Source organism: Columba livia, chromosome 14, assembly GCF_036013475.1.
Source record: "Columba livia isolate bColLiv1 breed racing homer chromosome 14, bColLiv1.pat.W.v2, whole genome shotgun sequence".
Classification (NCBI taxonomy): domain Eukaryota; kingdom Metazoa; phylum Chordata; class Aves; order Columbiformes; family Columbidae; genus Columba; species Columba livia.
The window spans coordinates 11,052,855-11,079,960 of record NC_088615.1 but is presented as its reverse complement, the minus strand read 5'-3'; the positions used below and the strand labels follow the sequence as shown (position 1 = coordinate 11,079,960).

The window sequence follows — 27,106 nt, the reverse complement described above, 5'->3', positions numbered from 1 at the left end:
GAAAAAGAACTTTGGGTTTGGCCTCAAACCACCTGGTTTAGTATTTAAGGATAAGCAAGCAAACAAAAAAGTGGATTTTTGGCCCTTGCTGCCACCAGGCCACTCATGGAAGCTCCTCTGCTGGATGGCCAGCAGGAACTGGTTTGGATTTAGAGAATTACTTTTGAGTCTGATGCAAACTGGGCATAATGAGACACATGGCAATGAAAATCCTTTCCAAAGAGAGGAAAACGGAAACAGTGAGTGTCCCTCTTGCCGATGAAATAAATGATCCAGAATACTAAATAATGGCTTTGATAGAAGCAGCACCCTCTGTCCCCCCCCCCCTTTCTCCTCCAGACGTCCCACCCTTCTAAGTCGTTTGCCTTCGAGGAACTGAAACCATAGCAGCGGCTCCAGCTCCAGGGTGGGGGATCTCATAGGTGCCTCCTCGGAGCAGCTCTCCAGCAGGCTGGGCTGCCATCCAGGATACTAAGATGCTTGCAAATATCTCAGGTTTACTTGCAAAAATAGATTATGGAAGGGACTACTGCAGAATTAAGGCAATTTTGTTTAGAAACAGATTTAGTCCTGATTTTGGGGGGGGCGGGGGGGGAGGAACCCCACCCACCAAAACTTTTAACATGGTTTCAAACCCACTAAAATTATGAGAATTAAAAACATCACCTTGCAATAAGAAATTTTCTACCCATTCTAGACAGAAATCTCCTAGTGAGTGTATAGGATGAGATAAAAATGTTGAGGCTTTTGTGTGACATACATACACAAAAGCAGAAATTATTTATTGTGCACCGGTTATGGGTGTATTGTGTGTGCATGCATGTGAATGCCTGCAGATATTTATTTTAGATATTTATAAATTTGAATGCAAAGATGAGAAATAATCCACCTAAATGCTGTTTAAAGTGTTATTAGATACAAGAGATTTAAAAAAAAAATATAAAAATATTCAGAGTATATGCATTAAGAGATCATAAAATGAAATAAAATATAATGTGGAGCGGGGGTGTTTTGCTGAGCAGTTGTACCGATATGTGTGTTTATATTAGGTCAGTAAAGATGCTCTGTTGGCTGCATCTGCAGATACAGTAGCCAATTGATCTAATGCAGTTTCTAAAGGCTTTCTATCCAGGTGATGTCATCCTTTTAGCTCCCTTCCCCTCCCACTCTCTTTCCTCCTTATTAGATATTTCATCTTGCTGTGGAGCATCCAATCGATGGGAGCTTCTCCTGAGGGAGCTGCTGAGAAGCCAGCAAAGATAGTAGGAATTAGGACTCCAGCAGCCAGGCTTGCTGTAGCTATGGACGTACTGGTTCGTTGTGCATTACAGAAATGTTTTAATTGGAGAAGCTAGGCGTGGATTAACCGGGGTATCTGACTGATGCATTAGAATACTAAGCAACACTGCAGAGTTGTAAACTGCATTAAAAAAAAGGAAGGGGGGGGGCAAAAGAAGAAAGGTTTTGTATCGCAGAGGCTTTTAATACATTCCACAGTGCAAACCTGTTAGAGCATATATCCTGGAGCTACAATCTGGACACTAATTCAATTCTTGCAGTTATGATGGACAAGAGTATAAAGAAGAAACTTTAATATCCAGGGTGTGGGATTCCTGAATCGGCTAAGATGCTGAAGAACCTCTGCAAAATTTCATCTATAATGTGAACGTGAAGTTTCTGAAAAGTGGACCCGAAGATAAGCTACTTGTAAATGCATTTTAGTGAAGAGGAAAAAGGAATTTGAAGAATTGATATCTCACCTTTTAATGTATTGTTGCTTTAACCTGCAGTTCTAATCCATTTCAGAATTAATTCAATTTTAGCAGCACTTTTTGGGTACATGCCTCTTGCCTGGGGGAGCGTATGGATATTTGTATTTTAAAAGCTAGGAAACATTTTGATTTGAATTTATGTGCTTGTTAAAACCGGAACATTTTTATAGGAATTGCTGCTGCTGCTGCTAACTCACTGCAATACTGAAAACTCCTCAGATCTAGTGGAAGCTGTAATCGAATTCAGTGTGAAATTCAAGCCTGAGAAGTTGCATACATGTACATTTGCTGCTTTGGTTTATGATTTTTAAAGAGAATCCAGAAGGGATTTTACTCCGTATTTATTTTTCTGTGGCATTTCTTTGAGAAAGGAAACTTTTTTCCCCCCAGCCTAAGAAATGGCTTTTCTGGTTCGATGTTATGCCAACTGCCTGCAACCGTGGGCCTCCAAAGTAAGTAAGATTTTTGTCTGTGTTGCATTTCTCTGACATGTATTGACAAGCGTGGTGCTGTTTGAATGTTCAGTTCTCAAACCCCGAGTGCTGCTCGGGTGAGATGCTGCACTCGGGGCTGCGCGTGGACTGTTCTGGTGGAATCATTTCTAAACGGGAAGGGGGGACCTTGAAATCTTGGAATTGTTTTCTATACGAATAGCTTACAAATTAACAGGAGGTATAAAAAATGGCATTTGCTTATGAAATGTGTAAAGCTTGCTTTTTAGCCTATAAATATGAAGCAAGTGTTACTGAAGTGTGACATTTTTGTGACTGCTTGCATATTTTGCTAACTTGAAAATATTGGAATACAAACCTACTGTTCAATTTTCAAGCTGTATGACGCTGTACTGGTTGTTTCCTTTGTGCAGCGTTGTGGAATTGGTTAATTATTTAGCTGAACTATGTAATTACAATTAGCTTTAAAGGACACAAATTATTTTGCGTGTCTGAAGATGCAGAAACTGGGGAGGGAAGGGTGTTTCTCTTAAAGGAGGTAATGACATCTAGAACATTCGAGCTAAACCTACCTATTGAGATAAAAGCCTTTAAAGAAATAAAAAAATACAGTGTTTGTCAGACTCTTACTATTTGATATGCTTGTTCAGAAAATTAGCTGAGTTGCTGATGTTTTATTAATACTACTGCCAAAGAGTAGTCACCCAAGACACAGGAATTGCCTTATAAACCTGAGGCTGGGCATATATTCATTATTATTTATTATTTATTACAAGTTTGTATTCATATTGCAGCTCATACATGCTGGAATAAAGATGGTGCAACTTTCTTGCATGTGAAAGCTGGCAGGGTTTGAAGGCAAAACCCTTCTGCTCTTGACATCACGAGATACGACACTGACTTTGGAGCAAGAAATTTACTCTTGACTTTGGTCCCAAAAAGTTTAGAGTCTAAGTGACGTGATGGTGTGGAGCAGCAGAGCTGGGTGTATGGAGTCCCTGTGCAGGGTGGCGTTTTTTTGTTGTTTTTACTGATAAAATATAAATGGAAGCTCACGGTGTATGGGGGCAAAAATGCTGAGCTTTGGGGTCTCCGTATGGCGTTGTCAAAATCAATGTGTAAATCGGTGGGTGTACGTGTGGCTGAATGTTGCCTGTTTCAGTGTGCTGAATCCACCCCATCACCAGGGAAAGCGGAGCTGCTGGTACCCGTTGCCTTGAAGGGCTCAACCAGGTAATTGCGGCTCCTCACCTTAGAGATGCTGCTGGTGAACGTTGGCCTGTTTGTATCATCATCCGTGTCTCCATCTCCATGTAGACCCCTTCACTTTCTTCCCTTCCTACTCTGTAGACATTACATATGAAAGGATCAGTTTACTTAAGCTCAGCTTACTTGCACCACTCTTATTGAGGAGGTCTGAATGTGTAATATTGCTTAAAAAAATGGGAATGCTTAGTCACGTTAGTACTTGAGCTGAGATTGCTCTTCCTGTAGAGTTTGGGCCAAAGTGAGGAACCACAGAAAAGCAGCCCTGTGCTCGGATACGGGCTTGGCAGGGGTAAGATAATAGTAAAAAAACAATCATAAAGGTTTTTGACCCACTGTATCAGCTCTTTGGATGATACCCCGTGGATTGCTGCCGTACCAGTCAAGCCATTTATGCAGTCATTTAGTATTCATAAATAAAATGGTATAAAGTGTTGGGGGGGGGGGGGGGGGGGGGGAGAAGAGTTTTTCTCTTTCCTTTTTTTTTTTAAATGGCTAATACAATCTGATTAACTAGTTTTGCAATCCAATCCATAGGTAAAATTTCTTTACAAGCACCTCTAATCCCCTTCTACAAAACCCCACAAAGCCCCCCAAAACTCTTGCAGAGCTCCACAGACTTTTATACTGATATGTCCAGGATGTTCTGCAACTGTGAGGAGAAATGTGCATAGGACTGAACACACTGATGAGCTGAATTATATCCAAGTTTGTTCCATTTTGGTTTTAGCTGAGCTTTGTACCACAAACCTGTTTCTGTGACAGGTGTTTTATAATAATACATATTATAGCAAAATAACTGATGTCAGTGTTTTAAATATGCAAGCTTATAACTTCTAACTCGATAATGTATTTTATGATCCTATTTTGAAACTAGAACCATTTCTTGCCATAGAGCAGTGATTATCTAATTTTTCATTTACTTTCTCAGTGATTAAGTTCAAAATTTCCTAGATTTGTATAGATATCTGTCCCAGAATTTTTTTTAATTGGTTGCTTTTAAACTAGTATAGGACAATAGTCTGAAAATGGGCTCTTGACTCAGTTGTAATTATAACTGTTCCAAATGTGCCAGCGTAATGATACATCTATTCACTCATAGCAAAATGAAGTAATGTTTCAGATGACTAATCAGAAAGGTAAGCTTTCGTGAAGGTATGTAAAGGAGAATACTTGGGAAGGTTAACCTTTACTGAGGAGATTAATTTGCCTGCGAGTGACCCACGGGAGAAGCAGCTTTAGGAGCTCCGTCACCTCCTGGTAGAGATTTTCCGAGCCCCAGAATTGCACACGCCAGTTTGCATTGCACACGCCAGTTAGCATTACGTGCACCCCTCATCTCCCAGAAACTCCACTGCTTTTGGATTCTGAAAGTAAAAGAGATGGGCTAGACATCTGTAAAGTAACGGATGCAATCTCTTTTGCTGCATGAAGGGAGGACAAACTGAGACAGAGACCTCCAAGGTTATGAATTTCTGCATTGCACTCAAAGATGAGCTGTACAAGCTTTTTGGCCCTTCTGTGCAGGCTCTTCTAGAACTCAGCGTTATTTCTCAAGACTCTGCTGACGCATGGAAATGTCTACAAGAGAAATCACCATCTCCTTTGCAGAAAGATGACGGTCGTTCCTCTTGTCAGTTTTGTCTGGATGTACCAGGACAGGGGCAGAATCCCGCATCAGAAGAAATGGTCTTTGCCTGTACACTTTGTGGAATGATAGACTAATTAAAATAAAAGAAAATAAAAAAAAAAGAAAGAGATAAATAGATGCAGGTGTCCTTATGCAAACATGGTGAATATGCTGAGCAGCGAGGAGTGTGGAGAGCAGGGATCAAAGCAGCCCTGGCTGTCAAGTCGCTGCCTCTCCAGAGGAGGATGAGGGTTAGGGGACTTTGCATCGGTCTTGTGGAGATCTGCTTCTGTTTGCAAGGACAAGAGGCATTCAGCTGATATTAAACTGAATTCCTCTGATACCAATGCAATATTTTAAGGCAAAAAATTTAAGTATTTCTAATGTATCTCAGCAAGATTCTGATAATCTTTGTAATTCTGGCCATAACTTCCTCAGTGTCTGTTAAATTGCCTGTAATGCACTTTGTGGTATTAGACTCTTAAACATAGATGCGTTATGAAGTCACTGTGAAAGAAAGCTCTAAACTTAACGATTTAGATATATATGGTTCTCCTGTAATAGAAATTTTATGCACATCCTAACAATTTCCCAAGCCTAGAATGCGTACACATTTGTGTAGCAGGAGGGTCTGATGGGGAAAATACGAAGTGGTTGGATAATGTATCTGTAGAGGATATTTAAAAAGGGATGCTTTTTGAGATAATGTGCTTTTTATAGAAAATAAGGGGGTTTGAATTAACATCTAAGCTTCTAAAATGTTTGTTCCTGAAGGAAAACAGTTTCATTTAAGATCCCAGGTGCATGTTAAACTTGTCTTATGACCATAGACAGTAATTTATTTTCTCTGGGCTTCTGTGTTCTTCTTCTCTTTCTGCTGTTTAGGTAAAAATCTAATAATGCTGAGCATAATAACAAGATATATTTGCTTGGTACAAGTTCGTGTTTGGGTCAGAGTGGAAGACTCAGAGTCATTTTTCAGTCCCATTCCTATTTTTGCTGTTGTCTCACAGGGACATGGGATGCGAGTTTTAGTTATCCGTAACTAAAATCAGTGTAACACCATCTTCTGATTCCAGGGGGTATCAGTTTGGTCTCCAAGATCTTGAGTTGAAACCTTCATGCAATTAGAGAGTATTTTCATCTCCTCAGAAGAAAAGCAGAGCTTGGATAGTGTGTCCTTGATTCGATTTGATGTCATCCTTGTCTCTGCTAATGAACTTACATGGAACATAGCCCTGGTAGTACGAATTTTAAATGTTTTCAGGATGACTAGTTGATCCTTTGCTTTCTTTTCTTGGTCTGTGTGCAGCAGGTGAATTCCTCCAGTCTGTTTCCTGACTGTTTTCTTCCCTTCTCTCAACTTTGGTTTGTGTGGTTGAGCCCTCTTTTGAATTTTTTGGAGTTTTCAGCCAGTTCCTCAGCATATTTATGGTCTCTCCTTTTCTACATTTCTTGATCTTTTTCTCCCCTCCCTCCCTGCAACAGAAGGATTGCCTTGTTACCCCGTCAGAGTTGGTTTGTAGGAGCACAGCCCCTTGGTTACTCCATGTTCTGATCCCTGAGTGCTTGGACTGATGAATGCCAATTTTCTTTGCACTTAGTTAAAAGTTTAGCTCTGGCTTTTTAATGACAACTTGCAGGATACTTTCTGCAAAACTTTGAAAACGTACTTTTTGGTTTGATAGTTTATCAAGATAAAAATGGTTTAATATGAGCTCTGTGACCATTTACTCTAGAAAGCTTGGATTTTCTTATACTCCTGTATATAGTATGTTGAGGTTAAATGCAAGTACACATTGTACTACTTTTCAACAAAAAAAAGCCTTTTCCTGAAGTATTGTTTTTGTCGGAAATCAGCTCCTAATACACAAATAAACACCTATCTGTTCATTTATTTCCTTTGTTTGGTTTAAACCTGCTTTGTTACAATTCTGCTTACAGCTACAGCCGAGTTCAGGACCACCTTGTTTTGCTCCTCTCACTTCCACGAATGCATTTCTTTATGAATACAGAAAGAAAACGTAGCTGGAAGACTGGCGCTCTTTTGTTTCTCTGCATCTACAGGACCTGAGGGCCCCTGAGCTCTGAGCTGAGAGGTGCTCACCCTGAGCTCCCTGCGCCCCGCAGCCCAGTGGCACTTGCGTGATGTCATTACAGTGATGTCAGCTTCTAGCAGCCTGAGGATGTGCAAAGACGGGCCATTATCACCACGGTAGAGTTGATAACTGAGTCCGTTGAGGTGAAACTGGCTGCAGATGAGGAATTTTGGGTGCCCTGTGGTGCAGAGCTCCCCGCCGTCAGCTGCCGTCCTTTGGTGACCTGGGAACACAGCTCACAGCATCACCAGCCGCTGGCACGGCTTGGTTGCTGCTATAATTATTTAGACAAGGCTCTTTTTAGTCTTATATTATTTTTCAGTGGCAAGAACACTGAAATTTGAACTCTTGGCATTGAAAATAAGTCTTTTTGTTACGTTTTCATAATAACTAAAAACAATTCTTGACATTTTAAAGATGTTAAACTGTGAATGGGCCAGAGAAGAGTTGATCTGTATTAGTTGGTGGTTGTGAAACATGCAACTTATGTTTATGTGTCAGATATTCCCAGTATTATGGAGCTCTCATCTATACTGGTACATTTTTTCACAGGTGAATTTTCACAGCTGAAGTCCCCGTTTCTTCTCCAAAGCAGAGGTATTTGCATGTCAGACACTTAGCGTTATCATGAGTTAAGGCATAGCAGTAATCTATAATTTAGACATATGAAAGCCAAATTAAAATTGCATTACATGTGTGGTTTAAGGCAACACCAGAATTTAGTTTGAAATTCTGTCCTCATGTCACCTTATTGTAACTAAGGAAACGTAACACTTGAGAGGATTTTATTTTTTACACGCTGTAGGAGCCATGAAGACCAAAAAGCTCTTGGCTGTCGGGGGCACAGAACAGCCCCTAGGGGGGTTTAATTCTTTTGGATGTTTTGTGTTGTGCTTTTTTTTCCTTTCTAAGCCTGGGGTTATTTTAGGAAGGCTACAAGGATAGTTTTGAGGGCAGTGTAAGGATGTCACGAATTGTATCAACTTGGTCCTTGTTTCTTTGAGATTCATGTCTGTAGTACCAATGATGCTGGAGTAAGTATGTACTGTTGACAGTGAGTTGTAACAAATATTGAAATATGTATTGTTGGCAAGCCCATCTTCTGTATATTTCAAAAAAAGAAACTGATCTAAGGCTTGTTTAGATAGGCATCGTTTTTCTCTGCATGATGTTGAAGGTCATAGGATTTTATCTGTTGGCAATTCGATCCATCAGTTGGCTCTAAAAACAAAACAAAAAACATCACTGATGCTCTTTAAAAATCTAAAGAAATCTTCTTTTGTGTCGCTGGCGGAACATCTGAGGTCTTTAAGGAGAAAATGGTTTTGTTTGCATTAAGTTGGCTGAGGACTGATGCTCAGCTGCCCCTTGCTGCGGCTCCTCGAGTGGCCTCTTTCTGAATCTCCGAGGAGCAACTTCCTCCTCTGCCGCTACCGCAGCTCCACGTGTATTTTAAACATTCTTAAACTGGAGCAGAGTTGGAGCTCATCTGTAAAGGTGAACGTAAACCAGAGTTAATGTACATAAATCCTTTGGAAGCAGGCTAATGAAAATGCTGCAAAATAACTTCAGAGAGCTCCAGTTGGTTTTGGTAGTTTCCGGTTGTTTTGGTGAGATGGTTAAAGTAATTTACTGATGACAAGAGAATATCTCTGAGAGGTTTTGGTTTTTTCCTTTTGTGTGTGTGTGTGGTTATTAATTTTTGTTTGTTTTAGATGGAATGAATGGGGTAGGTGAGAGCAAAAAGTGGGATACAGAAAGGTTTGCTTGGTGAGAAACTGACCGCCATGTCAGTGGCAGTAAGCACTGCTGCATTGTTTTGATAGGAAAAACAGAACTAATTAAAGAAATTTGTTGTCTTGTGAAAATGAACAAACCGACAGTGGAACCACAGGCACGTAGTGAGACCACCAAAACAACTGGCAAAAAAGATGCCAGAATGCAGAGTTTGCTCAAGTTGGAGACGAAGGGATCGGCATTGACTGTAAAGCCAGCAAGGGGTCCGGCAGAGAAACTACCGACGTACCAGGGCTAAATCAAAATCCACAATAGTGCTGCTGTGCCCAGCAGAGCCACTTGGCTGCTTCTGGGCAGAGCTCTTCCTCTGCCGTGGGGGGGGTTTGGTTTGTAGGAAATCACAAACGTATTGGAGATGTATATGGGAGTGCAAAGGGAAGGGGAAAGCTCCCAACAGGGCCGCCAAAAACCAGGGAAACCCGAAGACTGGAAGTGCAAATGGGAGTTACAAGGAAGACGTTTAGACAGAACTAATTCATTCTAATATTAACTCTATGAAAGGTGTTGAGTCAAGGGCATCAGAGGTAATGGCATATGAAGGGAATGGAAGGGTGTAGTGATGAAAAGTGGGAGCTGGTAGAGGGCTCAGAGGGCTGTGTCCCCTTCAGCTCTGTGATCAGGTGGTCTTTTTAATTTGGCACTTTTGTTTAACTTTTCAAACTGAAGGCAAACACGCTTTTTGAACAGTCTAGACTTTCTTTGTCATCTGAGAAATGGAAATTGAACCCTTAAGCCACTTGGGTGTGATGGAGGCTGAGCAGGAGCATTTCCAGAAGCTCAGAGGTCACCACGTGATCACAGTTAATGATCCAAGGGTGTGTTAATGGGTTCCAGCTTAAAACAGTGAAAACCTCTTAATGGAAAACCTCAAGGAGTAAACAAAACAATAAATATATATGCCTTAAAATTAGGATTGTTAGCCTCTGAGAGCTAGTGGGCTTGGTGTGGCAGTGGGTGGTGGTTTTTAGCGTGACACAGCAGAGGCGTGTGTGCCCTGACCCTGCTCATCCTCGGGTGTTTCGTGGCAATAAAACCCCGTGTTGGTGCTGAAGATTATTACTCTTGTTGGCAGCATTTCAGGGAACTTCAGAAAAGCAAATAAGGTATAAGGTTACTGGCAATCTGTAAAACCAAGGGCATAAAATTTTGCTTACACAGCCTGTAAAAGGACAGACTGTTCCCTCGGAGGCTGATGTTCCTGATGTGTCCAGACTAGGTCGATTGGTTGTAAACATCCATACAGGAACCTCGGAAAACTGATGAAAAGGTTTGCTACCAAGGAGTATCAAAGAATGAGGCAAAACTGTTGCTTCCTTATTGCCCTTTCTTTACATTAATTTGAATTTTTAATGGACGCTATACATTGAGAGAATTATGCAGACCTTTAGTAACTTGGTTTCAGGTTTAATAAACATGCCACTTACTGCAGGTTGAAACACAATGGCGAAGCTTATTTAACATGTAGAAAAAAATAATTCATAGGTCTTGTGTCCATCCATCAAGACTATTTTGCAAATTCATGCTGTCTATGCCTTTTCAACATGCGTTTTTCGGATATCCAAACTGTACCAGGAAACACTGGTATTTATTTGTAAAACTTGTGGTACAAAGGCACAGATATGGCTTTTCCATAGGGGAAAGAGACCGGGAAATGCAAAAATAAGTAATGTAGGAAATACATCATTACGAGCTGTGCTGAGATAGGTTCTTCTGATTCCTTTCCCTGGGAAGAAGGGTAAGTACAAAGACAAAAGTCTCAGTTTAGCACTCCTATGACAAGCCTTCACTTACAACTTCTGTGGTTGCCTTTATATTTATATAAGCCCTGCAATGACTTTTCTATAGCCTTAATTTTTAGCAAAACCTCCCATGGGAGCACTTAAAGGAAAGTTCTCCTTAGGCTAACAGTCATTTTTAGCGTGCTTCTTGAAAGAGTTAATTGGTGGTCATCTTGTCAAAGATCACGTCATCTGCTCTGTGGTACGGGGCATGTGCAATCTTAAAAATCTGTTATACCATAATTGGCTTTTAATTTAATTCATGAGTATTCTGTGTGACTTCACTGCTGAGAGTAAATGGTGTTTACGTAAGAAGTAAATGTCCCTGCAGACGCACTTGACTGGGGCCTGTAGAAATGGTCTGTTAGCTTGTGAAATGGACCATGTATTGGAATTTATACTTCAATTAATTTCAAAATTACAGACCTAATGCATGGAGAAAGTTGGCAGATTACTTCTTGTATAGCAAGTGTTGCCATAGGTATAGATAGAAGTACTACTGCAAAGCTAAATTAAATACTAATTTAGAAAACTAGTGTTAGTTGGGAAATCTCTGTTCAGACACGCATCTTCCAGTTGCATGGCAGTTTTTGTTGTCTTTCCTGCATCTTTGGTTATCAGACACCTCAAACTGGATGTCTTAAAAATTAGATACTTTCAAATGAGATCAAGTGAGATGCAGTTCAGTCGACTGCACTGGATAGCTTGAAAATGATGTGTAAAAGGTCAGTGTAGTTGTAATTGTTGCGGAGTGTTCTGTGGCTATGGAGAAGTACTGCCTCACTGTACATTTGGCGTGGTCTTGGTGATGAAAGAGTAGTGAAGTAATAAAACTGAATGTTACCTTCCTGTTATCCAAGAGGAAATGAACTGGATGTCATCTGGTTGGGTCACTTCTGATACTCATTAGATGCAGAAAAAGCTCAATAACCCGTGAGGTTTTGGCAGTTGTGCTGCAGTGTCAGTTGTCAGTGTTGGCACCAACGCGGTTGTTTTTGGAGAGGGACCCTAGATGGGATTATTTAGCACCCTGCCCCATCGCATCTTTTGTGTGACCAGACAGATAGACGCTACCATTAGGATGAGCTCCCAAAGGATTTAGTTTGTTTTCTTTCTTTTTTTCCTATTGCAATTTGCAATATCTCTTTAAAAATTGCCTTGTCGATTCTGATTTTTTTGGGTGTAATCACCAGCAGTATTTGCCAGACTCTGTGGGAGGGCAGGGCTGTGCGTGGCTGTGCAGAGCATAACTTCTATTTTCTTAACTTCCTTTCATGTACAACTCTGAACCGCAGTACGGCATTTCAGCGGGGGTTTGGTGCTAAATATCTCTTTGTTGGGAAAGGTCAGTCACAAGGATGTGCTGGCACCGGCGTAGGGACTGGCTGTGCCAGCGCATCAAATATGCTCATACTTGAATTCCAGATTATCCTTTCTTGTGAAAAAATGAAATAGTGATGGTTTAAGGTGGCAAGTAAGTAGTCTGTTTCTGTATTGAGTGTTTATCAGAATTTCATGGATGTTTGGGGTTTTCCTATCTGTGGATGCTGGGGTGCACAACTAGTCAGAAGATAATGCAGGTATATACGTCTGCATCTGAAAGCATCTAACGAGGACATAGGTGAATGTCTGTATTTTGAACTTGTTTCCACAGCACATAATTTTTCAAGATGTTGATGCAATTATAACAACAGTTTATAAGTTTCTCCCACAAAAAAAATCATAGTTGAATACAAAGTGAATGTTATTCACCAAGAGTTACAATGTCATATATAACACTTTCAGCAACTTCACCACCACATCCAGCAAGTCCTTCCTGTGTCCGCTGTCCTGTCCATGTATTGCTGCTTAGGGAGCTCTGAAAGAAAGAACAATCAGTTTGGGTAATAAAAATGACACACAGAAGACAGAAGCTGTGATTTATTTTGGGAGATGGAGTAGACTGACAAGCAGCACTTTAAAGGTCACTTGTCTCAAATAAACCTTCTTTCTCTCTCAAATATAAAGAGACATTGCAGTATTTCCTTGCATCTAACCTGCATTAAACGTCTTTTTACAAGAACATATTGCAGAGTCCAGCCGGAGCATCGTATATGCCCATGTGCTTCATAGGTGATTGAAATGAATGCGAGTGCTGGCAGGGGAATGAAGATCAGTTGTAAGTGATTAATGAGTTGATTAGAAACACTCCTTTGGGAAGTCCGGCGGTGTTTTGGAGTTGGTCTTCAATGTGTATTTGTGAAAATGGCATTCGAAGTACATACACAACTTATTTACTTTGAGAGATGTGTCTTGCTCCAGCAGTACTTCTCAATCTAGGTATACAGGACAGCCTTCATCACAAGAATCTTAAAATTTAAACTAAATTGGGGAAGAAAAACTTTATGTGGCAGTTTGTGTGGATGTCTCTCTGTCTTTGAGCCAGAATGGGCTTCAATAGCAGCAGTTTTTGGTAGACAGCAGATCCCTTCCAAGCCAAACTATTCTATGATTCTTGTTATCCTGGGAAATCTCACAGAATTGGTTCCGCTTTTGGTCCTGCTTGTTGTCTTTCTGGAGCCATTCTGAAAGTCTGAAAATCATTATGAACCTGGATAGCAGGGAGATTTCCTTAGATTTCCTTGTATCTATATTACCACAGTCAGCGTGGGACTTGCTCATGGACGGAGAGGAATCTGATTGGATCTGAACGCGGAGCTGGTGGCTGGAACCAGGAGGTTATAAAGACGGGGACAGGCTGAGGAGGTTGCAGCAGAACTGCAGTCTTGTAGAGCTGGGAGTAATTAGTCTGTGTGGGTTCATTTGTTCTGTAAGGCACTAAAACTTCCTGCTTTGGTTTTATATGTTTTTATTCTCGTCATTAAGAGGTTGCATCTCAGTGCACATCGGCTCTTGCCGCGTGTGCTGGAGAAGCCCAGCGCACCTTTGTGCTGCGGGATTGAGTTTAGTCAGCTGAGTGGTTTGACCTTTTTGCTGTTCTTAAACCCCGAGAGTAGATTTTTTTTCAGCCTGCGAAAGCTTTTGGTGGCTAAACATAGTCTTCAAAGTGCTGGGTTTCCTTTGTGTTTGGCTCAAGTTCACTGTTTTATACCTATTGCTTGGATTTCTTTTTTTTATGGGAGTTTTTGAAAGTTAGCAGTCTCTCACTTTTCAGACGTTCTCCTTTTCCAAATACATGTAAAAGTAGATATTAATTTACAGGTTGGATATTTTATACTTTATTTTTGTAAGTAAAATAAATACAAAACTAGTATAATGTAAATATTAGGCTAGTGGAAAATAGTTTTGCAGTCTTTCTGTTCCCAGAGTTACTTTGCAATTAATGATCTGTGCTGGTTTTTAGAGCCCGTAGGATGGTTGGATTTGAATAGCAATTGCCAATGAGAATATCATTGTGAATTACAGATGACACAACATCCCCCACATTCCTCATAAAAGTTTTGATAATCAGAATTACATTACATGTGTCAGACGTGCTCTCAACTTTTGCTCTGGGGGCGGGGAAGATTTTGAGAGACCAATTGAGCCACTTATGGTTTTGGAAAATACGTGAACAAGTATTTGGTAAATGCTTCTCTTGTCCTCTTTAAAAAAAATGACATAAAAACGTGATTCCGAATGAAGATCTGGTTTCCATTTCTCTTAAGCTTAGTCAGTATTTATAAGGCTGACATTGGATCAACAACATTTGTACAAATCTATATTTGAATTTGTAGGATTGAATATCAAGTGACTGACACAACTGGGTGGAATTTTGTTTGTTTTGCAGAAGAAACTTTTCATTTTGATCGTGGCAGTTGATGCTGTCAGAGTAGTTTGGGCCTTTTTTTTTTCATCAGAATATTTTTTAAAAGGAATAATGCATAATTTTATCATTTATAGGTGGGATACATTTTACCGTAAAAACTGATTCTCTGATACGATGTTCTTACCATATAGTTGAGTGTAAATTTAAAAAATACCAGGTGTAAATGTGGCAGAAAATAGATGGGGAGCTAAATTACAGGACTGGCTATTTTATAGTATTCTGTGTGGCTTTGATCCTGCAAAACGCTACTACTTTTACTTTTTTCAATAGAAAAACATGTTTGTGGTCTTCAATCATGCACTGAAACCTATATGTCTACATATGGGTGTTCATTTACAGATAGAATATTATGCACTCTTTGTACATTTTACATGTATGTACAATAGTACTTCTATAAATCTATCTGTGTGCTACTTATTCTCCTAAAGAAAAATCATAGCATTTTATGGACCAAAACTTTTGTTTCCTTTTTTTTTTACATATATTGATGATTTCTAGAGGCTGTTCTTGAACTAAGGGCATGAACTGAATTTATAAACAGGAATCCTGCTTTGTGTTGGGTTGCATCATAACCGAATGTTTAAGAGTGTGGGCTCTTTGGCCAAGATGACTATTTCTCAATCCTGTTGGTGTATGTCAGTGAGCTCTAAAGAGGCTGGAGCTTTGTTTTATGGAAAGGTGCGTTGTTTTTTGTCACTCATAAAATCTGAAGCACGACTGGGCAAGCTTAGTCTAAATAAGCTTTTTCTCAAAATGTACATCAAGTTACAAATGGGTATTCAAATGTTTAACAAAAGTTTTATGAATAACTTTGCCTTCCAGTCAGACTTATACATCTTTTTCCCTTTTTCCCGCCTTTCCCCAAATCCATTTTATTTACAGCTTCCAGCTGATCTTACCAAGATGCATCTTACCGACAATCCTCATCCTCAGGTGACTCATGTCCCTTCAAGCCAGTCGGGATGTAGCATTGCCAGTGATTCGGGGAGCAGCAGCCTGTCTGATATTTATCAGGTAATATTGCTTTTGTTTCTTATTTTTCCTTCCTTGGTGTTAAATGTTGCATAAACAAAACCAAGTGGCCCTTTAGCCAAGATTTCCCCTCTTGATGATTCTGCGTATCTCCGTGTTCCTGTGACTTGCCACCACCACACAAAAGTGAAACAAGCTTCTTTTAAAGCTCTTTTTTTGCTTTTCACATCTTTATTTACCAACAAGTGTGTTTTTGCTTTCAGTGTCACAACTGATGATTTATGGGACGATTTTCTTTCTTTCTGAAATAGAACAAATTTCATGAAATTGTTCTTGTGTTTCAAATACCTTCCTTGATTATTTGTATTTATTGCTAATAACAGGTGTTCTGTTCTGCAAACAAAAGCATGGTAATAAACGTGATCACTGCACTAATTGAGTGTAGAAATTCTAGTTTGCTTGCTTGAGAATAGCAGTTGTCTGAAATCCAGAGATAGCTTTAATTTCCTTACATACAGATAACATACTTAATAAATTACCTGTCACGTGTCAAATTGTAGAGGTAGTTTCCTGGGCTTTTTGTGCTGATTGATGAGGATCCTCATCTTGAGTTTCTCTTAATCTCTCTTTCAAGTTGAAGTCTGACTACAGTACTGAGTATATGGCAACTGTTTAGCACGACATAGGTGTAACTTGATTTTAGACATTTCTTCCCTTGGGTACCGTTTCTATACACTGAACAGAGATTAGTGACGTATCTTATTTACAGCAAAGTATTGCCAGGTAACTTTAAAAATAATTCCCTAAGGAATTATTAATTTATTAATGTGAGAATTACTGCAGGCTTTCTATTAATTTTGAGCAGCGAGGACCCTTAAGGTGAGAATCTCCTTTTCCCTGACATTAGCCCGTCTGTTTTTGCATCCTGAAAGAACACGGACATCTGTAAATTTTGCTGACAATCCGTGGGCAGTTGGGGTGATGTCCAATGCACGTTACCCTGTAGACTCATGTGAGGCCTTCAAAGACGATATTACAGCAATGTCATTAATCCTGAAAGATAGCGTTGGAGAATCAAGTCTTTGATGAACTGTGGGTGAAGAATAGATGGGCAACAGGCTTGTCATGAGGGGAGCAAAACCACGTCTTATCTTTTTAGTGAATTTTTTTGTATCTTGTTCTCATATGCATAATGTGCACATAGTAACCTGTCAAAAGCTGCTGGGTATTTTATGGGCTTTATGGCAGTAGCTGTAACAGTTTTGGTGAAGTCACAGTTGTAAGCGCATGGATAGATAATGTGTAATAGTGTCATAGTACAGTATTTGAACATAGCACTATATTGCAGTGACGCATCAATATAGACAGGTTTTGAAATCTGAAGGAAAAAGAAAAGTGTCTCCCCAATATTCATGGTGATATTATGAAGGCAGAGAATCTCTTTGAAACTAGTGTAATGAATCGGCTCGGTAGCTGGAAGCATTTTTGGTACATTGAAATACAGCGCTCCAGGAAGGACTTGGAAAGTGCCGCTTTGCTTTTGTAGTCAGCTTCATATCTATTACATACCAAATTCTCTAGGAGTATCATTAGAATCACAGAATCATTAATGTCAGCAGAGGAGAACGTTTTTGAATAATTTTGATTAAAGTAGCCTTGAAATGACCTTTTGAATTAATGGTAGCTTAACATTAATTTTTACAGTAAGTAGTGCAAACGTGATTCCAGAATAGGAAAATATGATTAGGGTGGTAGAACCAAAGAATGAAACAAATTTTATTAAGATATTTAGAAAGGGTTTCCATTCATCTGTGTACACTATATTAATCGATAGCGTTGAAATGAGGTTTCACATGTTCCAGCTGTTTCCCAGTCCAGGATGTTAAACAGGAAATGATGAACGTAAAGCTGAAGGTGATCAGCAGCAAAGGAGTCCTGCCCGCAAGCAGTGCCGTGAAACATTGTGCTAAACCCCTTAGTCACTTGTAGGAAATACTGAAAATAAATATACAAAGATAATTTTCACCCTTTTCCTGTACCATTACTGCTCCCTGTAGGAGCTTGCAGTCTTTATGTGGTAAAATGTCCAAATTTATGTATTGTAAAGTCCAACTCGCTTAGAATACTGCAGAAAAGTTGTTTTTCTGTTGGACTGTCGACTTTTTTTTTTTTTAATGTAGGGGGAAAAAATATTCCCAACAATTTTGGAAACAACTTCTTGAATTTGCTTGAAGTGGATTGATTTTTTTATTTTCCTTTCATTCATTCTGCTTTGTACAGCATGCTTGTTTCAGAGCTATGGGGAGGCTGCGTGGTTATGTGTGCAGAGGTTGAAATGAGGCCTTATGAGTTCTGCAAACAGCTGCTGTGACCTGCCATAGGTATCCTCAGGGAAGAATAATCCAACAGCTATTACAGAGAGAAAACACCTTTCCTTGCCCTTTCTCAGGCGGGCAGCGATGGTACCATCGGGAACCCAGAGCGTATCTGATGTAGGTGGGCAGGGTCTGGCTTCTGCCGTGATGAGTTAGTTACCTGATAAGGAGCTTGCAGTGCGCGTCTCTGTATGACCAACACTTTTGTATCTGTTTTTTTTCTGATCTGTTTAGTTCTGTCCGTGATGGACCTAAAGTTTTTCTCTCTCTTTTTTTCTTTTTTTAATCTTTCATTTATCCCTTTGGCAGCGTATGTTATTTGCAGGTAGAAACATCATTGCCCAGCAATAATTCCTGTTGTGGTTAAGGTTGTGATATTAAAATGGATTATCTATAAAATATGCATCAGAGAGTAGATCTTACTGAGGGTTTTTCTGTCAATTCTGAAAAAAGGCTTGGACATATTTTCTGATAAAATTGACAGGAGAGAAGGGGAAAAAACCCAACTTGTTCTTAATAGCAGGTTGCATCAGGAGTCTCAAGCACTAGAATAATACATTATCATATGGAGTTATTATGGCACAGAAAATCTTTTACATGAGGCTTTTTTTTTCCTCCTGTCACTGACTGTTTCTGATATACATTGTAGTGGAATATACATATAATTATCACCAAAACTTTGCCAGGGCTAATTCTTACGTCTTTGGCTTCCAAAGCAGAGACCAGTATACAGGACATCTCTGTGATCAACGTTTGGCAAACATAGCTGAAACATGTAAATTGGCAAAATTTGCACTGCTGTATATAGAGTAATAATAGTATGATTTTAAAATAGTAAATCTTGTGTCAGTAGGCTGATGTTAACTTTCCAAATGATCTATGTGAGTCTGTTCCTGCTGCCTTCTCAGTAGATATTCTTGCCCTATAGACCCAATCCTGAAAATCCCAATTTGTGCCAGATCTGAGTATCTCAGCTTCTGGTTTCATTTTGCAAATTAGTAGTTCATAAATGCTTCCATTAAGAATGATTTTGATATTTGATAATGGAAACAGCTGGAGCATCGTGATTGGGAAGAGCAGCTCCTTGTGCAGACAGCTTGACGAGCAAAACCCTCCTGTTCGCCAGCACTGCCTGACCTGCCCACGCTTTGTCAACCAGCTCCACATCAGCTTTGAAACACCGTCTGAGGACCTTCTCTTACTGCGTAGCTCAGCCAAACTAGAATTTCTTTATCAAAAAAAGAGATTTGTTTATTGTCCTATATAGGATATACAAGGAAAATTTTAATCACTTTTCCGTAGAACCTATAGAATCAGTTTTGTTATCTTAGCTTGAGGTTATCAAAGTTGGAATTAGTACTGTAGTCTCTCTGATTCTGCCTGGAAAAGTTGATATAAATTGTGGCTTTTTAGAGAAGAAATGCTAGAAAAGTCCTTGAATAAAATGCTGTATTGATCATGTGCCACTGAGACTCTCCAAGCACAATTTGCACTTGGGCTTAATTCCAAAACTGTTAATGTGAGCTACATAAGCCAGTAAAGTGATGTAATATAAAACAGATTTAACCCTATATGTATTATTATCCTACTCTGAAAGAAATACTTACGTTAAATAATTTAAGCCCGATTTATTAGGCTCGCTGGCTAATTATTAAAATGAAGACTGGCTGAAGGGTCCAAGATTATATCTAAACCCCAGTATTTTTCTGTCTAGTGAAAGAAAGAAACGCTGCTCATCCCTCGAACTGCTGGGACTTGCATTAGCCCATCAACAGGGAGGTGTAGGAAGACGGAGGCAGTGCAGTCTGCTGGGTTTAAAGCACTTAAAATGAGTGTTGTTTATTATGAGACGAGGAAGGCAGGAGACCACCATGGCTGAGCAGGGACCTCCTGGTCAAACTAAGGCACAAGAAGGAAACACACAGAGTAGAACCAGGGACACGTGTCCTGGGAGGAGCATGGGGACACTGCCTGGAGAGGTGGGGCTGGATTTGGCAGGGGATGTAACGAATAACAAGAAGAGCTTCTATAGGTACATTGGTCATAAAAAGAGCATTAAAGAGAGCATCCTCCCCACCATAAATAATACAGGAGAACTAGTGACATGGAGAAGGCTGAGGCACTCAGCAATTTTTTTTGCCTCAGTTTTCACTCGTATTCACTCTTCCAACATCTCTCAAGTTCCTGAACCTCAAGGTGGGGACTGTGGGAACACATTCCTTGCCATGGGAAGAGAAGATCAGGTTTGAGACCACCTGAGGAACCTGAACATACACAAGTCCGTGGTACCCAACAAGATGCACCATGGGCCCCTCAGGGGGTTGACTGGTGCAGTTGCTCATATCCAAAAGTCACGGCAGTCGAGGGAAGTTCCAGTTGCCTGGAAAAAAGGGAATAAGGCCCTGGGGAGACCTTTCAGTACTTACAGGGATCTCATAAGAAAGACTTTTTGCCAGGGACTGTAGTGACAGGGCAAGGACAACAGTTTTAAACAGAAAATGGTAGGTTTAGCTTGGATATAAGGGAGAAATTTGTTAGACTGAGGGTGCTGAGGCACTGGAACAGGCTGCCCAGAGAAGCTGTGGCTGCCCCGTCGCTGCAGGTGTTCAAAGCCAGGTTGGACAGGACCCCATCCTTGATTTTGGAGATTTTGTGAACCTGCAGAGCATTTGATGCATGAGTTTGTCATCAGTGTTTTTGTAAAATCTCAGGAATTTTTTTTAAAGCGAAAGTGAATTTTGTAAGTATCTTCGTTTAAAAAAGTAAACTTGGTTTTCTGCAAGTCTCTATATAATTGCTTTATACTTCTCAGTGACATATTTTGTTCAGATTTTTGAGTTTGAACAGAAAAATGATTTGCATGCCGACTTAAACTAAAAAAAAGTGATTGAACAACTACTCTGTGGAAATTGAAAATTTGAAACTACTTTTTTTTTCTTCCATCTGTCTGGAAAGTTATTTTCATGTAATTACATCATTTAAACTTTACATAAGGAATTATTGCAAATTATTCCTATGCGATTCTGCTTTTTGTTGCCAGCATTGCATTCTCCTTCACTGTTGCTTTATGTGTCTGCTCCGTGTGGTGTCTATATTGCCATCTATTGATGACAGTAGAAATGTCTCTACAGGCGTTGGGTAACCAGTGTGTAACTGAATTATATTATTATTTTGTTAATAATACAGACTCTCAAATGGTGAAAAAAACATTTTATTTACATGAATCAGCAAGAAAGAGTAAATGCTATAAAGTGAGAATCAGCTAATATGGGAAAGAATCCCGATACTTATCTCCTTCCTCCCACCTCAATTTATATATTCCACCTGACATACTTGCTCCATGCCAGGATTAAAATTCATGTTATAAAACCGAAATTAAAAGTGAGATCAAGCTGCTTTTATTTTAGCCACTCAACCTGCTTTGTCTTCCCCATGTTACACGGGTAGTATTGATGGGTTTATATTGCCTGTAATTTGTTGGGGTGTGGAAGGACATAAATACAGATAACAAATGTCCTAGTATGTTAATTTTGTTTTCAGAACTTGTGATCATGTGGTGTTGCTTTATGCCAATGGTAGATATTTGTACCACCCTGTAACTGTAGATTTCAGTGTAACATGTTTATTTCGGTGTTCAGAAAGAGAGCTGTTACAATTTCTAGTTTAAATTGTTGGTCCCAGAATTTCTTTTGTCATATTAACTACCTAAGATAAGACCATAAATCATCAAACTGAAGACACTGAACTCTTTGTCTGATGGATGTTTGCTTTGTAGGCTACAGAAAGTGAGATGGGAGACGTTGATTTAACAGGCCTTCCAGAAGCCCCTGTAGACTCTGAAGATGAAGAAGAAGAAGAGGATGAAGATATTGACAGAACTTCAGATCCACTTCTGGGGCGCGATGTTGTACGAGAGTGCCTTGAGAAAGAGCCTGCAGATAAAACTGATGATGATATTGGTGAGGAGGAAAAAAAAGAGATCTTTATGTAAAACTATGTCTTATAACTTCTGTAAGAGAAGCATGTCTGAAACTATTTAATGAATTGATGTTAAATGTATATCCTCATAATTATGACTACCTTCCAGAGATCACTTTGCTCTAGTGATATTGTTCATTGAATGATTTCTTCTCTTACTGAGACAGTAATTTTTCTGAGAAACTAAGTATTATACTGCCTTTGAAATGGTGACGATGGTATTAGCATCATTGTATATAGTGATATAAGGGAGGGATAGGTAGCAAGGTACTTTTGACTCCCTGGAACTGTTGAATCAGTTATTAAATGTCAGAGAGAATGTACTATTACTGCAGTATAGATCTACATAATTGTAAAGTGGAAAACATTTATAATGAAAATAATTCACTGTGAAGTTTAACTAGAAATTGACATTAGTTTAATACTAAAATTTATGTTATGCTGTCCTTCCTATCACTTCTTTAAACACTGGAAAATCATTTCATGCTTCCATCAAGCTTATAATTACTGTACTGTAAGGGTATTTTTCAATTTTCTACATGTTTGAAGCTGAAGTGCTTTTACACTCTAGCCAGACTGCTGCCGAGAGTCAGTCAGGGCACCGTCAGTGCCCTAGAGCCGAGTTCTGGTTGTCGATGTCAGAATGCACACTGGGCTCATTTAGCCACAGGCACTAACGGGGATTGTAACACCACTGAGCAATTTTTCAATGAATTTAACTGAGATTGAATATACCTGTGGAGGGTAAGGTATCTAAGAAACCCTTGGGCCTTGCAGTATTCATACCAATGTTTCCTTTGTCTAACAGAGCAATTATTGGAATTTATGCATCAACTCCCTGCCTTTGCAAACATGACGATGTCTGTGAGACGAGAACTTTGCTCAGTGATGATATTTGAAGTAGTAGAGCAAGCAGGAGCCATCATACTTGAAGACGGTCAAGAAGTAAGTTACCGCTTACAACACAATTTGAGTGCCTTAGGCAGTAGGCGAGCAAGGGCATCTGAGGGCAAAGGGCTGAAAACTCTGTTTTCCATATCCGCAACTCTCCCGCACCTGAAAGTCAGAGAGTTCTTCTCTTATCGTATGCAAAATCCCCAAACCTTTGCCTGTGCCTTTGGGAGATTCTGCCTGTGTGTTGCTGTCTTGTTCAAGACTTCAGCATGGCCAGGTGTAGCCATAAGCCAGCACTGAGGATGTTGTTATCAGGTAAGTGCTAACAGCTGGAGAAAACGTTTCAAAGATTATTTGTGGCATAGAAGAATGCATCATTTCCATTGGTAAAATAACTCTCTTTTAAATTTAAGTAGCTTTTAAAAATACTAACACAAAGAGGTATCCTTGCCCAAAAATGTAGGTATTATAACATAAATGTCTTAATTAGGAGCAGTTTCTTAACATATTCAGTGGGAGGAGACAGATGTTCACATTAGTCAGTGGTCATCTCTCTCTGTCCTTGGATCCAGACCTCTGGAATGGCCATAGCAGGTCATCCCTCCAAGAGGAACAGGCAGACTCTCGTCTCTGGTAGTGACCAACCGGGTACCCAGGGGAAAAGTGTTTGTTCTGACTAAATGGTATAAATATATTGTAGCAATTAGCCCGCTGATTTGAAAACGCAATCTATTAATCAGCATTCCTCCCTACTGAATTAGTTCTCACATGAATGAAGAATGCTGAAAAGCATTCTTGTTTTAGTCATCTGTATTGCTTGCCTTAGAGTGCAGATTTTTAGTGAATTAAGTGTTGCAAAACTGTAGCGACAACAAACTGGAGACCACAAGAATACGATATAAGAGCATTGGAACAGCTTGTAAAAGTTGTTGAATTAGCTTCACTTTTAAAATGTGTGGTTTTTTACTTCCTCTAGCTTGATTCTTGGTACGTTATTTTAAATGGCACGGTGGAAATCAGCTATCCTGATGGGAAGAGTGAGAGTCTCTGTATGGGAAATAGTTTTGGGATTACACCCTCTCTGGACAAACAGTACATGAATGGAGTGGTCAGAACCAAAGTAGATGACTGCCAGGTAAGATGACAATTCTATACAACTACCTTGTGTTTTTAAGCATCTAATAAAAGAAAATAGACTACTTTCATTTTAAGGCATGATCTTCATTCCACAAGCAGGAAAAAGGAGCTTGGTATGTTATGAGTCAAGGGCTCCAATGTTGAGTTAGTTGTACACTCTTTAGTAGCTGGGATTTATTTCACATCGCTGTTACATGAGAAATGGGAACTCATGCTTTGTGCTGAAGTGTGAGCAGAGTCCACCTGGTCACACTGTGCATGTGACTGACATGCAGAGAGAACAGATAAATAGAAAACATCCATTTCCACTTCTTACAGGCCTTGTCCTCTGTATGTTTAGCCCATTTGAACAACTCTTTGGAGATGCAGAAAGATGACCAGTTCTATTTGTCTTCTATTTCTAACTTTGTCTCTCGTGTAGCTGAGCAGAACAGAGTGGGGTTGGTATCAAATGCTGTGCTGTCATAATTTTGTCAAAACAGCCCGGAGCTGGGGATAGGGGATGCATTCATGTTTGGGATATTTATTAACAATCCTGTGTTGTTTGGGAATAGTTTGTGTGTATAGCCCAGCAAGACTACTGGAGGATTCTGAACCACGTGGAAAAAAACACTCATAAAGTGGAGGAAGAAGGAGAAATTGTTATGGTGAAGGAGCACAGGGAGCTGGATCGCAGTGGAACCAGAAAAGGACACATAGTTATCAAGGTGAATTTCTTTCTGTGCTTTTCTTTAATAGATTAAACCTTTATTTACTAGTAAATAAATACAATTATGGTTTGAATCTACAACATATACTCAGTTTTGTCTGTCTCAGCTCAAAAATGATGGGAAGGAATTTATATTATTATACAAGTTTACTTCCATCTCCCTTTTAATAAAGTTAGATGTCTTCAGCGCATATATTAAGTTTTGTACTGGGAGCACCCTTTGTGCATCTTTATGTATTGACCTGTTATTTGTAATCTGGAAGAGGAACTTAAACTGTTGATTAAAAATAAAATTAAGGGAAATTATTAATTATTTTAGCTAGGTATTACCTATGCAAAACATTTGGGCTGAGAGAAGCATGAAGATTTAGTTTAAACACATTAGTGTGTTTTGTCCTGAGTTGGCCATAAATGAAATATGAAAAGGGTTTTCTGTTAAGATACTCTCTAGAGAGAGATAGTGATGAGAGATACCAGTTATTTTTTGCATTTAATTTTTAAGGCAACACCTGAGCGACTCATCATGCACTTAATAGAAGAACATTCTATTGTGGATCCAACGTACATCGAAGATTTCCTTTTAACATACCGAACATTTCTAACAAGCCCCCTGGAAGTTGGAAATAAACTCTTGGAATGGTTTACAGTGGACAGCCTCAGGGACAAGGTTGGTTTGAGTCTAAGAGATTAGTATTTCTGGTGAAAATGTCACCAAATTGATTCCTTTTTGTGTTGCTGATAAACTAGGATTATGCTCCAACTATTGTATATGAACTATTTTAAAGCAACATGTTTCACTGGTATCAAGAAAAGATTCTACAGTGTGTTGTATGGGTGTGGTGTCCTAAATCAGGTATGAGACTGCTTCTCTTCTGCAAAATGATAAATACTCCTTTCTATTTAATTTAAAGATGTAAATGCCAGTCCCTGAAATCCTTTTTCACCAGAAATGCAGGGAAATTGTGCTCATGATCTCTTGGGCATAGCATCTTTCTTTTCACAACAGTATTGTGCTTGTCTTCCATAATTTGCTACTGTAGAGCTTTTCAGTGTGTTGAGCACATTTTGTTTGAGCAGCTTATTACAACCTCTGTACTGGAAACAAACTCTGCTCAAGACAGGTGCAGTTGATAAAAATGCATAAGTAGAGACAGGTTCAACTCTATGTAGCTATATGCACGTACACATGAAGAGTGTTCAGAGTCTGGAGCTCATATCCAGGTCCAATTTGTTGAAAATTGTGGCAGTAAGATTCTTAGCCAGCGGTTTTGTGTGTTCGAACTTTGAGCTGAAGGAAACCCATCAGACTATCAAACTCTCCCTTTTTTTTTTCTGCTGATAGAAGAATCGTGGGTACTTTTATATATACCTAATTATTTTTTTTTTACAGGTTACCAGAGTGGTCTTACTGTGGGTGAACAATCATTTCAATGACTTTGAAGGAGATCCTGCTATGACTCGGTTTCTGGAAGAATTTGAAAAGAACTTGGAAGATGCGGTAGGAGCAAAAAAGAATGACTTCCGTACTTTCTAATGCTACTCGTTTTCATTTTCCAGTGTGTTACCAATGACTAAGACATTTTAGTCTCTAAGTCTAACAGTCAATAGATGGCTTTTAACGTGGATATATTTGTTCTTAAATATATATTTAGGTATAAAGCCCATATAGAATAGTACATGTGGCGCTTGTTTATGTGGTTTTGTATGACTGCAAAAGAGACAAGGTTTATTCAGTACGATTTCGATACATGGCATCCTAAGTCCTTTTGCTGGAACTTTGGTGGTTTTTTTTTTTCACAGCTGCCTTTCCATTCTGGTAGAGAAAATATTTGGCTCCATTTTGTTGTGTCTTCTCTGTTACAGAAAATGAAAGGACATCTCAGATTGCTGAACATTGCCTGTGCTGCCAAAGCAAAATGGAGGCAAATTACCCTGCAGAAACCTTCTAGAGATTCACCCTTGTTCTTCAGCCTCCTTGGAGGAAGCGACAAGGGTTTCGGTATTTTTGTAGAGACCGTGGAAATGGGCAGTAAAGCCGCAGAAGCTGGACTCAAGCGTGGTGATCAGGTAAGAAGAATAAAGTTAATTTACAACGTCAGTCTCTTCTTTTATTTAAAAAAAAAAAATCTGATTCAACCAACTGTAGTGTTCCCAGCAAAACGAATGTGCTGTTCACTAAAAACAAACGACCGACTAGTATTCTGCTGTGAGTGGAACAGTTCAGCTTCAGTCTGCATGTGTTAAATGGCTTGCTAGTAAATAGTTTTCAAAATATTTAAGGTATTTAAATATTTCAAAAACAGAATGGGAGAAGAAACCAAATTGTGGTTATCTTAGGAAACTTTTCTGAGTGGAGACATAGTTAAACTGAAGCTACCAGATTGCGTTATTGGATTAATTTTCCCCTGGTGTAAATCATCCCCCTGTAGTGAGGCGGGT

At 39.4% G+C, this 27,106-nt stretch overlaps 1 protein-coding gene across 7 annotated transcripts in view; it reads left to right on the top strand.

Annotated features, from left to right (window-relative positions):
* RAPGEF6 (Rap guanine nucleotide exchange factor 6) overlaps positions 1-27,106 on the top strand; it is a 118,617-nt gene that overhangs the window by 57,683 nt on the left and 33,828 nt on the right. For 6 of the 7 annotated variants that reach the window (XM_021289088.2, XM_021289086.2, XM_021289087.2 and 3 more), the window contains exons 7-14: positions 15,485-15,616; positions 21,725-21,908; positions 22,736-22,872; positions 23,798-23,956; positions 24,513-24,665; positions 25,170-25,334; positions 26,058-26,165; positions 26,531-26,734. In XM_021289088.2, coding sequence (XP_021144763.2) covers positions 15,485-15,616; positions 21,725-21,908; positions 22,736-22,872; positions 23,798-23,956; positions 24,513-24,665; positions 25,170-25,334; positions 26,058-26,165; positions 26,531-26,734 — 1,242 coding nt within the window. Of the gene's footprint in view, positions 1-1,208; positions 2,225-15,484; positions 15,617-21,724; positions 21,909-22,735; positions 22,873-23,797; positions 23,957-24,512; positions 24,666-25,169; positions 25,335-26,057; positions 26,166-26,530; positions 26,735-27,106 lie in introns of those variants that run through there. The other variant, XM_021289090.2, reaches the window with a different exon arrangement.